Raw genomic sequence first — 16,255 nt, 5'->3', positions numbered from 1 at the left:
CTAAAATCAGAACAGCCGGGAGCTTTACTTATTGTTTTGCATAATTATATAGATATGCTACTAAAACTGTGCGACTGTGAGGTACACGACAAAATATATTTATTCATCAAAGTGAACTTAACTCTCACACTCCGTGTGGCTTCGATGACAGCATGTGATGTAAACAAAGGAAAACTATGCAAATGGACAAGGTTTTTCACGTTTCGGCTTATTTTCTCACTAAAAGTTAACCATGACATATGTTTATGTGTAGACTCGTAAAAAATGAAACAGAAGAAAATATTATCATTGTTGCGGTGAACAATGCCATTTGGCGCGGTCACAGTATGTGGTTAAGCGGAACCTATGGAACGGGGCAAACGGAAGTTGTAAGTATCGGAGGGACACATGTTTTTTCCGAAATTTAGGTAAACATTATTGAATGAAATTTTAAATAAAATTAATAAAATAGATGCAAAGATATACAGACACATTGTGTAACAACAGGATTAACTTGTGTAATTCAATTCGGATTTGTTATGCTATTTCCGATGACGGATCATGACAGCCTGAAATGAGACTGAAGAAAAGTCTGTGCGTATTATACACGAGAGATATTTTTTTCAGGATTTAATTGCCCATAATTAGGGTTGTGTATTATACATGACTGTGTATTATACACGAATAAATATGGTATATATGAAATGTAAAGCTTTGGGCGTGTTTGTTGTTGCTAATAAACTGTATTCAACCAGAAAATATTACGAGTATTCACAATTCTTTAGTTCAACTTCACTGTTGATAGATAATACAAGATAACTAGATAAAAGATGTAAATGAGTTAGTGGTATTAAATAATAATCTGACATGAAATGTATTTTAATATCCATCCATGATTAAAAATTATGTCTCACAGTTGAGACTGATGTTATTTATTCATCCTGTATTAGTGTCACTGTAAATTGTTTCATGAGCTGTGAAGTAATTAAAGATTGTGAAAAAATAAAACCAACAAACTTTGTTTTTCATTCATATATCATTATTTCTCTGAAGTACAATCAGCTGAGAACATTAATTAGCACATGTTAACTTAAACTAAAGACATATGATATTTAAAAGATACATTACTTTAAGTGTAACATTAACAGTGAACACTTTAAATTTCATTAATCATACAATAAAACATTTGACTCTCAAAAAATATTTTGACTCCCAAAAATTCATAGGCAGAGACAAGGTGACTCAGATATTGGAGTCTAGGGGGAACCCTGCCTAACCCTATCCTAGCTATTTAATTTGTAACTACTGACACACTAGGCGGGTCGGGGGTATTAGTGAGCCACGCTCACTTTTGCACTTGTTTCACTCATCTATTCATCACTCTATTGGTTTTTTCCCCAAAGAGCTAACATTTTGAGATTTAAAAAAAAATAAGAATTATTAACAATGATAACTATTGTTTGATAATTCCTGTAAATACAAAACCTCTGTTACATCATTGCCAGAATGTCCGGAGGGATTGGGGTTTCCAACATCTAGAAAACCTCCTCTAAAAGTTGGCAATAGCATGTGTATACCTATTATGTTCAGTTTCTTCACACTAGTATCCCACACTAATAAGTTTATTATGAATCAAACATCCAGTGAACGGGTTTTGGCTTGATGTGATGTAGAAAGATAATTTTTTTAATCAGATATCAGTGTTGAAACAATGTTGTGCTTCAGCGTTGAAATGACAGTGATCTTTCATTGGATTTGAAAGTTGAAAACACAGGACAAGCAATTGTCTGAACAAATGACAATGTTTTTAAGATTGCTTGAAAAGAAATTACAAACTTTGAATAACACCTTAACTAGAGAAAAATTCAATGTAAAACTTCAAGCCAAAGTATCCCTCTGTGAAATAAGTGCCCTCCATGGCATAGTCATATTAAGGGAAAAATCTGTTCGCACCTTCCAAAAAGCATATAGTCTTTGGCAAATCCATGATTTGGCACAATTTAGTCTTAGGCACATCCCCCTATCGGTCCTTATGTCGAGTATCTGATGTCAGTTCTGAACACACTGAATTAAGAATCTGTATCCTCCCACATGTACAACATGAAGTTTACAGCATAATGGCTGCATTTTCGCCCTTGATTCATCAGACATCTGCTCTCCTCGCCCTGTCCTAATAACACATAATGATAACCACTGTTGCTGCAAGAATAACATTATGTTGATACTCTCTTACCAATGAAAGTTTTTTTTTCCATTTTCTGTTGTCACAAAACATGTAGCGTTAACGTTGTAGCATTTCAGCATTATTACAGTTTTAACGTTGTATTGTTGAATATCAATTGTATGTCATTAGTTGATGATGAGGTTCAGAAAAGTACAAATAGAAAAATTCTTCTATGCCAGTGAGGATTGGTTGCAAATAAGTAAAACTTCAAGGCACGAATGGGACAAAGGAGACAATTGGAAACTCAAGGCTGGAAAAGTTAAATGTCTTTAAACCAGAGGAGCCATAGAAGTAGACTGTTTTCTCTGGGAGAGACCTGATGGTGATAGAACACCAGTCGTCAGCGTGGTTGACTCCGGAGAAATCTGATGCATCAATATCACTGTAGCCAATCAGGTACTCCAAGACACAGACACCAGGAAGGGATTTTATTCTCCAGTATTCTTGGTACTGAAGAAAAATACCACTGAAATGAGGATGATTATCAATGTCAAGAAGTTGAACAACTTCTTCCTGATCCCTCTTCCAAGATTCCATATGAAATATTTCAAGAAACTATGCTCAACACTTAGACATCTACAAGACATCTACAGGATACCTTTCTCCACGTGCACCTGACGATCCATCAGTCATCACAAAAAGGTCTCCACTTTGCAGTAAAAAGACGTCATATATCTCTATAGTTATTCACCAGAATAACAGCACCAGTGATCAGCCTCCATCGTGTTAATCTACATGGATACTTAGACGATTTTCTGGCAGCAGACCAGGACAAGTCTCAACTGTATCAGAATCAAACTTTTCTGACTCAGCTCACGACATGCCTCGGATTCATCATACATCCTTCCAAGATGGAACTCACCGCATCCATGACATGATTTTTACATTGGGTCCCGCTTCCTTCTTCACAAGGGTATTCCCTGTCCACTGGAATACGTTTTTGTTTTAATGCTTCTCATGATTGAGGATGAACTGACCAAGCAGATCCCCACAGTCAGATGGTGGATGCTCCTCCTTGGCATCCGTCGTCTGTCCATCGTCCGTCATCCGTACGTCAACAATTTATTCAAATGACATCTCCTTCAAAATTGAAGAAATTTTGGGGCTGACCCCCCAAGGGGCTGAGTAATTTGGCTTATTGTTTTTTAACGACTTCTTCTCTGGAACTAAGAGATAGATATCAACCATGGAAGCATTCTCCAATGGTGGGGATTCAAATTGGAGAAATGGAGGGGCTAAACCCTACCCCCACCCCCGGGGACTAAGGGGCAGGGCTAAAAGAGTTTATAACTTGGACACAGTTAAGATCCCCACCGTATGCTACCAGGACTTGCCCTTCTGTTCATCTGTCCAGCACTCCTTAGTCTTAAAAGGAGTTAGAACATTGACCATTACATGCAAACCGATATTATCCCCACCCTATGATAAATAGATACATTGTTTACATGTGTTTGTTATGAAGAGAATAATACCTTTAATATGATTTATCCTGGATCATATCATGGAAACAGTTCAGATCTTTATGTTACATTTGTATCTAGAGAAATACATGTTCATGCCGTCAGATTTGCCACCCACCCATTTTAAATGCTGACAGAGTCAAAATTACAAAATATTTGCAGTATTATATATATGTACAATGCAAATGTATATTTAGTAATGATTGCAGAAATATCCAGGTGAGCGATACAGGCCTTATGGGCCTCTTGTTTATGATCTTAAACAGACTCATGCACCCATTCCTCCTAGAAGATATTCATATCCCATGTATATTTCCGAAATGCAACTACTAGCAGAACCCTTTGGCTCTCACGTCCGCTACTTTGCTTAAAAATTCAAAGAAAGCAGTCTTTTTACAAGCCATGGCAAAAGCAGCTGGGGTCTCTGAGCTCCATGCACTGGACTATTCTAGTCTTACTCATGCTCCTAACTCAATCACTTTAAGATCTATTCCCGAATTTGAGGCAAAGAACCAAGACTAATCCACTGGTCCCCAAAGTCACAGATATTACACCATCCCAGCTGATCGTCTATTGTCTCCTTTAAGAGCTCTCAAGTTCTACCTGGCTGCTACGGATCCCCATCAATAAGGTTAGAAGAGCTCTTTATCTCATGTAAAACAAATTCTGACAAAGACATCAGCAAAGCTACAGTGGCGGGATGGGATAAGTCCATCATCGCATCAAGTTATCATCAGGGGCCCAAACGTCTTCTAGGATTGTGCCACGAGTCTTGTGTCCTGGATCTCGGTTTCCTTGGAACAAGTGTTTGCAAGCTGTCAATTGGGGTAGCAGAACACCTTCACTAGCTCTCTCCTGCGTAACATACAGCCTGATCTTCAGGAGATCTACTCTCTGGCACCTATTGGTGCAGCACAGGCAATTAACAGATTGTAGTTTTTCCTCCATTCTACCGGTAGTAAAAGACTGAAAATGGTGTCAAAAGCGGTAGTAGAAGACCGGAAGTGACGTAAAAATAACATAATGATATCCATTAGAATGAATACAGGGATTATCAGCAATATAACAGTAGTTTTAAAGAAGGATGACTGAGTGCAATCCCCATGTGAAATATTTTCATATGCCTGTTGTGTACTGGATGACACCCAACAGATAGTCCAACCTTATCTCACTTTACCTCCATGTCGAAACTTGTTTGATAGAAGAAAATCAATGGAATAGGGACAGCGACACCTCCCAATCCATGACTTCATCTCCACTGGTCCAACTTGTCCCACCTGTTGTCATATATGTCTCCGGACAATGATCTCCATATTGTGCCACAGCTGCGGAGGCAGACTTGGAGAAGCAAAAGCCTGTGTTTTGCTCACGATAAAGACAGATGAAGACTTGATAGGGTCTGGTGGAAGGTGTCAAATCAAGGCTGGTTTATGTCTCTATGTAAAGGAAATTTGTGGGGTTCTGTCATGAGCAGTGAGAAGGTCCTGGGGATCCAGCTTCTTTAGGGCGAGGCCTAGAGGAGATGAGGGAGGGAAGGCATAGGCTTTCATCCCGTTCCATCCATGGATGAGGCTCCCAATTGCACTGCTTGCGGATCTGGTACTGGACTGATATACAACGGTAGTTTGTGGTTTAGGCAAGAATCAAAGAGATCCAGATGAGGGGTTTCCCAAGTTTTCATGATCCAGGAAAAAACGTACAGATGGAGTTACCATTCTGTCATTACCACTGTCTCTCATCTGGACAATCTGTCTACCAGAATGTTGGGTTTTCCAGGAATGTATCTCACTGCGATCATGTAGTCAATTAAGTTGGCCAAGACAAATAGCCATTATCAAACCATGTGACCTGGTTCCCCTTGCCTTTGTATGTATGTATAGATAGCACTGTATATATGTAAACCCGGATGAATGGGCACATGGTGATAGGCATGCATCCTGAAAATCCAGACATCACCCCGAGGGAGGTGTGCAAGTTCTGTATGGATTCCATGTGGATCTTAGGTGGTTGAACAAGAAACAAACATCTTGTCGAGGATCTTGAGATCTATAATATTAATAATTCACATTCTTCTGTTGAATTTTTGGGCCAAGGAACACTGGCGAGTAAAACCCTGGTCTGCAGTCCATTGCTGTTAGTTTATTTAGCACAATTAGCAGACAGTTGCCAATTATGCCATCTCTTTATGATACGAGTGACGTGTACGTTGTTATTATTTCTAAGAGATAAAACATATTTCAGGTCAGAAATTATATTGCATACTGTAATTTGTTTCTAACCTGTGCACTTTTTGAAAAGAAATACACAGCTGTCTAGAGAAGGGTGCACATTATAAATACACACCATCATAACTTTTTTTTCCCAACACAAAGACAATACCGTGAGCGGGGGCATGGGTGGCCAAGTCATCTTAGGCTCCGTAATTCCCTGTGCAGAGTTGCGTCCCTTGGGCACGCCAGAAACCTATGATTTTGGGTTCGAATCCTGGTTCGCCCCGATTATGTTTCTAGGTTTGTCAGCACCATACCCTCGCTCGTGGGTTTTACTGAAGTGGTAAACGTCTGAAACCTCCATCACTTCAGGCTTTCCTCCCACATTAAGCTGACACGCCGTGATATAACTGGAATACTGTTAAAAGTGGTGTTAAACAAAACTCACTCACTCACTCACTCAATACCGTGAGCACGTAACTGAAGACACAAATTAAATTAGATATGTAATTACACTGTCATAATATTGTTCATTGTATATTTGGTCTTGTGTTTGTAACCTATTTCGTTAATTATATTCAAAATTTCATTCACTTTTGTTTACATTATTTTCTATGAAATCGTTTGTGAAGTGATCGGTAGATCCCTCAACTCACCGTTATTTACACCAAACACAGTCCAATTACAGCTAATGATGCCTTGAACATGTTGAAACAAACTTCATTTGACAGAGAATGGATACATATATCATAAATGTCATCCTTTGACCCGTTCAAAGTCATATTTTATGCAGTTTGACTATAATAATTCTCGATTGGAAAGGTGGGAGTCTCGATGTTGACTGGTCAAATTGTTCCATATGTAAAAATATCTGGCAATAGGGATCAGCTGTACAAAAGTGCCTCACTTATGGTTATTATTATTTCAAATATATACTACTCAAAAGAAGTTAAAGAACACCCAAAATCACTCAAAATATAAATCGTGGACACAGGAACAACACTGATTGGGAAAGATAAGTATTTAATCATGCCATTTCATTGACGAAAGAAACGCTGGCATACAGCTGACCAGAGCAAAACAATATGAACTGCATGTACCCTATAAATCAAAAGTCACACACTACAGTTCAGGATAATCCTGTTCCTTCAATATCGGGTATACCCACCACTGGAAGCAATACAGTCCTGACATCTTCTGCGCATAGATCAGACAAGCTGCTGCAGTGTTGCCTGTGGAATTGCTTGCCATTCCTGATGAAGAAATCCTAACAGTTGCTGGAGATTAACAGGAGGTGGATGGTTAGCTTGAACAGCTCTTCCCAAGGCATCCCAAAGATGTTCAATTGGCGCCAGATCTGGCGAATAAGCAGGCCATTGCATAACGGTAATCTGCCTTTGTCTGTGATAGTCAGTGATAATCCGAGTACGATGGGGTCTTGCATTATCGTCCTGAAGGACAGCACCTTGACCAATCTGACGAAGTGTGGGCAATACCAGGGATTCAAGAATCTCATCACGGTACCTGGCAGCATTCAGATTCCCGACAATATGGTACAGAGGAGTCCTGTGATTCCAACTGAATCCTCCCCATACCATCACTGATCCCCCACCAAAAGCGACACGTTCACGTACTGTGGCATCAGTGAATCTCTCTCCAGTACGACGCCACACCTGTATTCTTCCATCATTGAGCTGCAAACAGAATCGCGATTCGTCTGTAAACAGTACACGAGACCATTGCTGTCTGTTCCAACGCACATGTTGTCGACACCAAGCCAGACGTGCTGTTCTGTGAACTGGACGTAAAGGTGGTCTCACTGCATGTCGTTGACTTCTCAAGTTCGCAGCTCGTAAACAGTTTCGCACAGTCTGATCACTAACGACAGTGTTATTGACAGCCCTTAACTGTAACCTGAGGTTGTTTGCTGTTGATGTTCGCTGCCTGAGTGCTTGGAGAACCAGGTATCGGTCATCACGTTGTGAGGTACACCTTGGCCGTCCAGAACGATGTCGCTCTTGCACTCGATGCCAAAACGATGCCAAAGGGTGGGAATGACAGAGGGGGACACCTGCAATCTTGTGCCCACCTCACGTAAAGAAAGGCCATCCCGGAGCCAAGCATTAGCTCGTCCTCTATCAACATCAGTCAGATGTCGTCTCTGTGGCATGGTTTTGGAAAGTGTGATAACACAATCATCGTCATGGCCTTCTTAAAGGGAAAGCATGCACGTGCACCATGAACATCACCACTTTCATATGCTGAGCATGAAAATTGTGTTGGTTATTGCTAAGGACAGGTGCAGCGTTGTGTTTGGGCGACAATATTCCTGTGTTTTGTTCATGTTTTCAATTCATTTGCATGACTACCAGAAGTGTTTCAAGAAATGTCATGAGGATCAGCAATACTGTTCTTTAATTTCTTTTGAGTAGTATATATAGTAAAGCTGCAATGAAAATAACACGATATCTGAATATATTATTCCTGATAAAACAAGAGCAAAAGTGAGCGTGTCTCACTAATGACCCCGACCCTCCTAGTGTGTCAGTAGTTTCAAATTTTTAGTTTTGTAGTTTAAGAGAAATTGCGCGGACAAAGTGTTTCATTAGAAAATAGATAGGGTTATGGTTTGGAAAATTCATAAAAAAATGGAAAATTATTATAAACACTGTTTTTCTTTTGACTGCATCCCTCCATATGACACAGATTATATGTACTAAGTTTGAGATGAATCCACTGAATAGTTTAAGAGAAATCGCGAGGACAAAGTGTTTCATTAGAAAATGGATAGGGTTAGGGTTTGAAAAATTCATAAAAAAAATTGAAAATTAATAAAAACATTTTTTTTCTTTTGACTGCACCCCTCCATATGACACAGATTATATGTACTAAGTGTGAGATGAATCCACTGAATAGTTTAAGAGAAATCGCGAGGACAAAGTGTTTCATTAGAAATGGATAGGGTTGGGGTTTGAAAAATTCATAAAAAAAATTTGAAAATTCATAAAAACATTTTTTTTCTTTTGACTGCACCCCTCCATATGACACAGATTATATGTACTAAGTGTGAGATGAATCCACTGAATAGTTTAAGAGAAATCGCAAAGTTTTCGGACGGACAGAGGGACGGAACCTTGGTATAACTATATACCCCGACCTTTTAGGTTTAGGATAATATTTTAACCGAATCATTTGTAGATGAGACAAAAAGTGTGTACAGCTGATTGCTTTTTCCGGCTACGTTTATGAGAAAATTATCATAGTAATGACTAATCTTAATCTCTGCATATAAAACAATGCCTAGCAGAACAGGTAATACTATTTAAACGGTAAATAATATTTTCTGGTGATGTTTTATCACAAATTTGTATTGACCAAGTTTGTTATCACCCGATCGTTTACCTGCATGAATTCGCTGGAGGGATACAATGTAATTTTTTGTCCAAAATACTGAATCACCTACAACGGGGTGCACATAATGCTTGTGTGCGCACTATACTCAAGACTACAGTATTTTATTGGTTTTTCAGCCATATTAATATAAGAAAACAAGGATGAAATTTTTGTCAGTTTCATTTTACTTAATAGAGGTTCATTTAATTATGAATTATTATCATTATATTGTCTAATTCCTGCAAAATAGCAACAACTAATAATTCAGAATCAGAATTACGCGAGTAGATGATTTAACAGTAACCTTGCAAGACAGTCCATTCATGTCTTATACACTTCAATATAACTGTAGAATGATGACATAAGGGCCGTATGAAGTACTTTATAGCTATTTCCCCAAGAGCTCTCACAAACTTAGGTTTATTTTCATTATCTAAATTTCAGCTTAGTTTAAACATATTACAAAACAATTCAGGTGAACAATGTTGGGGAAGGGGAGGGGATGATTGGCATTTCATTATTTTCAAATGTTTTCATATTTTTAAAGGAGGCAGTACATCACAAGATGAAAAGAGGAAAAGGGTCATGCTGTCAATAGGAAAGTTGGCCAAAACAAGGGTAAGTTAGTTTACAAATGGCATTGGTAAGTTTGGGAAACCATTCTCACTACACTGTATTCATAAAGAGTGTTATATCAACCATTTTTCATTTGATCAGTATTTGCTTAACCTTTGTCAATGGATGGAACCAGTTTATGGGACAAAGATAGTATTCACTCTTTTGCTCATTTGCAAAGTAGTGACTGTAGGGTATGTATGCTTCAACTAGAAATGTCACAAGTTTGAAACTAGAAATGTTGTTCCATGCGATGAGCAATGATTAAAGGTCAAGAAGTCATGATCCAATACACTTATGACGATGATAACTTGAGCTTTTTTCATATGAATTCAATTCAACTTGACATATGATTGAAATTAGATAAGAATTTTATTGCCATCCTGCCAAATTCAAGGTCAGCAGAAATAACATAGTCAAGAGTGGAAGTATACTCAAACTAACAAAATCAACACACACACGCATGCACGCACGCAAGCGCATGCTCTCAAAATTAGAAATAGGGGGCTCTTATTAGAACATTATTTTGGTGAAAGATAAATTTCATGGTTTATGCTGACAGCCTGAAATGTTTATATACGACAGATATATTTTTCCATAATTTAATTGCCCATGATTAAGGGTTTATATAACACACGAGTGCGTATCATACGTGAATAAATAAGTCTTGTGTACATTGATCAATCGAAAGGGTTGCTAATTGGGATTGTTCACTAACCAATGTATTAGCAAATGTCCCTATGGGCGCTTATTATGTCGAATACAGTATCCAAAATGGTAAGGTTCCCAAGTTTGAAGCCACTAGACTTACTCTTTTGAAGCTTCCTGCATTACCGTATATCTGACTAAACAAGACTGGTTAAGCAGCCCTTGCATCCTTCAGTGCTAAAATCTTTCCTTGGGAGTAACTGGCTGAATACTTATATTAACCATATTTGATATCACGAAACCACAAATTTAATGTATGTTAAATGAATTTATGTTAGATGCCTTTTGACAGGTTACATCAATAATTGTATGTTAAGTGTATTGCCCTGTGGAAGCTCTTAACGAGCTGAGAGTGTGCTCAAGCCTGTTTCAAAGTCTAGTTTTCTCCCTTTGACCCAATCTCATTAAAATCAGATCATAATTCTCACTGCAGCTAAACAAAGATCTGAGGACATTCCATTACGGGTCACGTCAAACCGACCTTTCGCTAACTTTGACTGACCACTAAAACGACTAACAAGAAGCTAACAGCCAATTAGAAAGCAGCTTTCTCGAGCTTTACGGCACTTGTTTCGACCTGGCGACTTCCATTCCAGACAACGCTTGAAAAATATGTTGACACAGTTCTCCATTAAAATTTTGAAAACTGAACAAAAGAACATTCCGGAATGTCTTATATACGGTTGAGATTGTATGGCAGTGCTTCCCACGTACTGTGCAGCGCCTCCTCCGTTCAAATATTTACCCCATGGAAGCAAAAGATAGGCGACAATTTTGACGAAATCAGTCGTACGGGACGTAACCATTGTTCAGAATACACAGTGTTAACGTTTTCGAGTTGGCATGATTAGAAAACACATTCTGACTGTCACTTTCATGATCTGGTAAGCAACGCTTTGATTCGTCAGATGAAAGGTCGTTCTGACCTGTAATGGGATGCCCTCAGATCTTTGTTTAGCGATAACGAGAACTAAGATCTGATTTTAATGAGATTGCCTTTGACCTTGCACATTGACTTTCTTGTCTCATTCAAAGCACCACCCCATGTAGATCATGAATTGTGCCATTTGTGATAAAAACATGATATCCATTCAGATCGCTGTTCTTTCTTTTGAACGGCTTCTCAAAGATGGTGACCACCAAAGAAGACAACCAAATCAGATAATGAAAAGATTGACATTACATCCCTGATACACAAACAAAATGACAGCTTATTATAGTAAAGATTCTTATTACAAAAATAGAGGGTCTCTGTCTCTGTCTCTCTCTGTCTCTCTCTGTCTCTCTGTCTCTGTCTCTCTCTCTCTCTCTCTCTCTCTCTCTCTCTCTCTCATGTGCACGATTAAGCTATACCACTATGTGTGGACCTCGCACAAAGGTTTTGTGCATATCAACATGTATAAAGTAGACTTCTATAAACTTCAAGCTACCTATTACCACTGTAGAATGAGGGCCCTACACAAATCCCTGCATATTTTTTTTAGTCTCTGCCCAGATAGCAGGGTCCTTGGAAGCATCATCCGTCATGTCATTTACAAGTGTATCTAATGGAACCCACCTTCCAATATATTTATTCTCTCAGGTATTGGAAGCATTCATAGTATTATGAATGAAGCCCTTCTCATGTTGAAGGGAATTAACACTCATGTAGCAGTATAAAAACGATATAGAGGTCATTTGGGAAAACAAGTACATGTATTACAAAACAATCACAGAACTTAAAGGGGCACTGATCTAAAGCAATTCCCCGGGACTGGTTGTTGCCTTTGTTATTGTTTTTTCCCAGTGAGTACCCGGATGTATAGCAGAAATCTAGACTAGTTCGCGACCTCTGCTGCGCCATTCGTAAGCACATTAGTCACTTTTATGGGTAGTAATAGGGGCGTATGGTCACATTCGATCCACAAAATGAAATACAGTTTTCGAGATAATAAGGAAATGTAGGTATATTTGTGGGTAGCATCGGTAATGGTGACGAAGTTTTGATAAGTCACTTGCTTGGTAATTTTGCGATTTTCGTTTACACTATTTTTGCTTACAACACAAAGTAAATATTTCACCTGAGCATTGCTTTTTTTATAGTGTGTATATTTTGTTACAGTCAAAATATGTAACATTTTAAAATTTATTAAACACCTCAATATTCAGTTATTTTACAAAGTGACTGAAAAACATTTCCATCTGTATTATTATGATAACGGATTCCAAACATTTTGATGTTTAATGTCATCACCAAGAGACTGAAAATACATTTCTATGTTGTTTGGCTTCTAATCCTACATAATAATCTGTTGTGATGTTTTTAGGCCCTTTTGATCGTCTTAATCAATTTTAGTCAATCTGGACCAATTTTTCAGTCAAAATGACTGAAATATTTACACATTTTTATAAATTGCCCGAGAGAATCACATTTTACAAATTGATGGTAATATATACACGCTTACAAAGGAAAAGACCTGTGAAAACTGTGAAGATTTTCCCAACCAAGACGTAGAGGAAGAGGAACAAGAACAAATCGGTTCAATGCTACAGCAAATGAAGGAAACCTAAATGCAAATACCATAATTACAACCTACCAAATTTATGTGTTTAAAGTTTAGGCAGCTGCCTTGTTCGAGGAATGTATCCGTAAATATCCACACAAAGGAACAATATCCCACACGTCTGCAGCTGTACAAAGAAACTTATTCGATGCCACGTGTCTCTGTAACAATCAAATATTTTAAAAGATGTATATCGTTTCGGGATATTATAACCCGTGTTAGTTTCTCAACTGATCACTTTGATTGTTTCAGGTGTTTCACGTAGGTGTCAAGTCTGAGAAAGCCCACGTGATAACTATTTTCATAACGTCCACAGTTCCTAAAAAATCCATTGAGTGATAGATAACAATGAGCAATCAATCAACGTATTATCAGTTAACCCTTTGAACAAAGTATGTTGTTTCTACATCGGCACTTCACGCCATGATATGAGTGTATTCCCTTTGTTTTAGTAAACCTTGACTTGTAAACACTCACTTTTGACATATCCACTGTGCAAGGTAACAGTGATTAATCAATCAACATATTTTCTGTTAATCCTTTGATGACTAGGAACGATTCGTTGATTTACACAAAAAGTAAATCAACTGATCATTCACCTCTTGCTGGGCTGCCACGTGCATATTACATAACACACTTTTCACCTCACTTCAAACCTGGATTTAGATTGAATAATTAGCCCAGACACAATAAATGCCAAATGGGAACCTTTGTCAGGTAATCTAAGTGGTGCTACCACTAATTGTACCTGTAATAAATCCATTAACTGAGCATCAAGTGAATGACGACAAATACACAAGTGTAGGGTTATCCCAGAAAATGTGGATGACAACAAGGGAGTAGTAATCGTATTATCGACGCTATCCAAAATCCGAAAATGCTTTCACTGCATGGATATATATTTTTTTATTATTAATCTATAACCATCTGGGGTATTTCCAAATGACGACATCCGATGAGCTCTGCCGTTCTTTTTGTCTGTTTGTTCAGGCTGAAGAAATTAACATGCGCCCTTTGTTGAAATCTTTATTGTTCACAATAAAACAACCAGTGTTCAAAAATGCGTAAAACAAATATTGCCTCCAGCTTCCAAGTTTATTTAGTTGTCCTTGCAGACGGTAGCCCAGTCTCTGGTCACGCTCAGTTGCGTTGCGTATCATCCGTGTACTCACAGGGAAAAAACAATAACAAAGGTAACAACCAGTCCGGGGAATGGCGTTAAATCAGTACCCCTTTAACATTCTTGTATATTGTGTGATGCAGTTTTGCTGTTAGAACAGCTAATGTTGTAATTCCTCATAGAAAAGGTTAATTTCTTATTTATTTCTTGTGATAAATTATTGTTTGTCTTTTCTCTCCAGGTTGACGTGTTGGTCAATACTTCAGGACCATGTCTGGATTTAAGTCAAGGAGCGGTGTCTAAGTCTCTACTGAAGGATGCAGGGAAGGAAATTCAGAAGGAATGCAACAAAAAATATCCTAAAGGAATAAAACTTGGAGATATTGCTGAGACGGATACAGGGAATATCAAAGATTGCAAAGCAATTTATCATGGAGCACTGCCACCCAATGAAAAAACAATGACTGAAGAAGCCATGGAGAAGGTATCTATATGCTCAGCATCAATATTGAAGTGTCAGTGTTACTTTTTAAATATCTAGGACACAGGATAAAATTAACCTCTGTCATTGTATGAACTCACCTCCTTGAATGTCTTTTTTAGTAATTGGTCCTTAATCCATTTGATACTGAGATAGCTTATATTAATTCACATTTATTACTTTTCCTTTACAAAACCAACTGATTACAGATGTTTGATGATATATCAGACATTTCTTCTGTATTTTTAGCTCAGGTGACTGACCTTCTAGTGAGTTTATGATTCCTTTGAATACCCTTCCTCTATTCCTGCAATTTTGCTGACATCTCCAGATTTTCAACAGATGTCCACTATACTGTCAGCCATTCCAAGCAGTTGTCTCTCATGCAAAATTCTTTGCACAAGGTGGGACTCATCACTTCTTTCGTGTGTGTGTGTGTAACAGCGGTACTCTGGTCCTCTCAAAGATAAGAGAGTACTTGTTGGGTTCAAGGGATTTATTTTCAATGGGCGTACAGTTACACGGTAGTCCGGATCTGCCCTAAAACATACATAACTTGATATAAATATCATGGGTATCTTTATAAAGGCACTATATAACAACAATACTAATTATACATTTAAATCTATAATTCCTTACTTTTGGCATATATATATATTAACAAATCCTTCCAGATAAAACAAATTACACTCTATATATATGCAGTTAATAATGCATAATTAATAAAACATAAACAGCATACCTCGTCTCAGGGACGCAGGCTGGAAACTCTCTTATAGAGATGTGCAGTGAAATAGCCCTGCACAAATAAGTATACTACATATACTTACATAGCCACAGTTACACTAGCATGTATGGAATACAAGCATTATAAATTCTACAAAATACTATACATATATACATGATACATATACATATATCACTTCTAACCAATTTAAATCTATTTTATATATAAATGTACATTTGGCTATTACCTCAGTCAAATACACAGTTAAGTTGAATAAAGAATACATTACAATGTCATAATACAATGCTGGCTAAAATACTATATCCAACAACAATGATTAAAATACATAACCTAAGCTCCCAGATAAATAAAGTAATAATTAAATGAACTTACCCTATATGATTCAGTGTAGAGAACGTGTTGAGAAAATAGGTGTTGACTGACCAGTAGAAGTGTGATCAGTGTCCCCACATAATTGCAGAGAACATGCAACAAAGCTAGATCACAAAGAGCACCTAATCACAGGCCAAGCCTGTGACCAACCCATTGACAATAGCCAAGAAAGAAATGTCTGAACTACCCAAGCTATATACAGAACTAGCTTACCTGTGAATTAGTAGATTTGTGCAAGTGCTGAAGTTAACACAAGTATTTAGGAACATAAATGTTAAATATTTAGGTTAGCTTATTAATTTAATTCATGTTTGGTTACTATGATGATACTTTAAAATCTAACAATATTCTATTTACAAGCATACTGCTAAATTCTCCCCTGCCACAGAAAATGGCGTCCCG

General features: G+C 37.8%; 1 protein-coding gene across 1 annotated transcript in view; it reads left to right on the top strand.

Annotated features, from left to right (window-relative positions):
- LOC139452234 (uncharacterized) overlaps positions 1-16,255 on the top strand; it is a 131,637-nt gene that overhangs the window by 32,343 nt on the left and 83,039 nt on the right. The window contains exons 6-7 of the mRNA XM_071233634.1: positions 9,814-9,884; positions 14,494-14,736. Coding sequence (XP_071089735.1) covers positions 9,814-9,884; positions 14,494-14,736 — 314 coding nt within the window. The remainder of the gene's footprint in view (positions 1-9,813; positions 9,885-14,493; positions 14,737-16,255) is intronic.

Source organism: Haliotis cracherodii, unplaced genomic scaffold, assembly GCF_022045235.1.
Source record: "Haliotis cracherodii isolate W230 unplaced genomic scaffold, xgHalCrac1.p SCAF_9, whole genome shotgun sequence".
Lineage (NCBI taxonomy): Eukaryota > Metazoa > Mollusca > Gastropoda > Lepetellida > Haliotidae > Haliotis > Haliotis cracherodii.
Note: the sequence above shows the minus strand (reverse complement) of the source record. Positions and strands in the feature narration are given on the sequence as shown.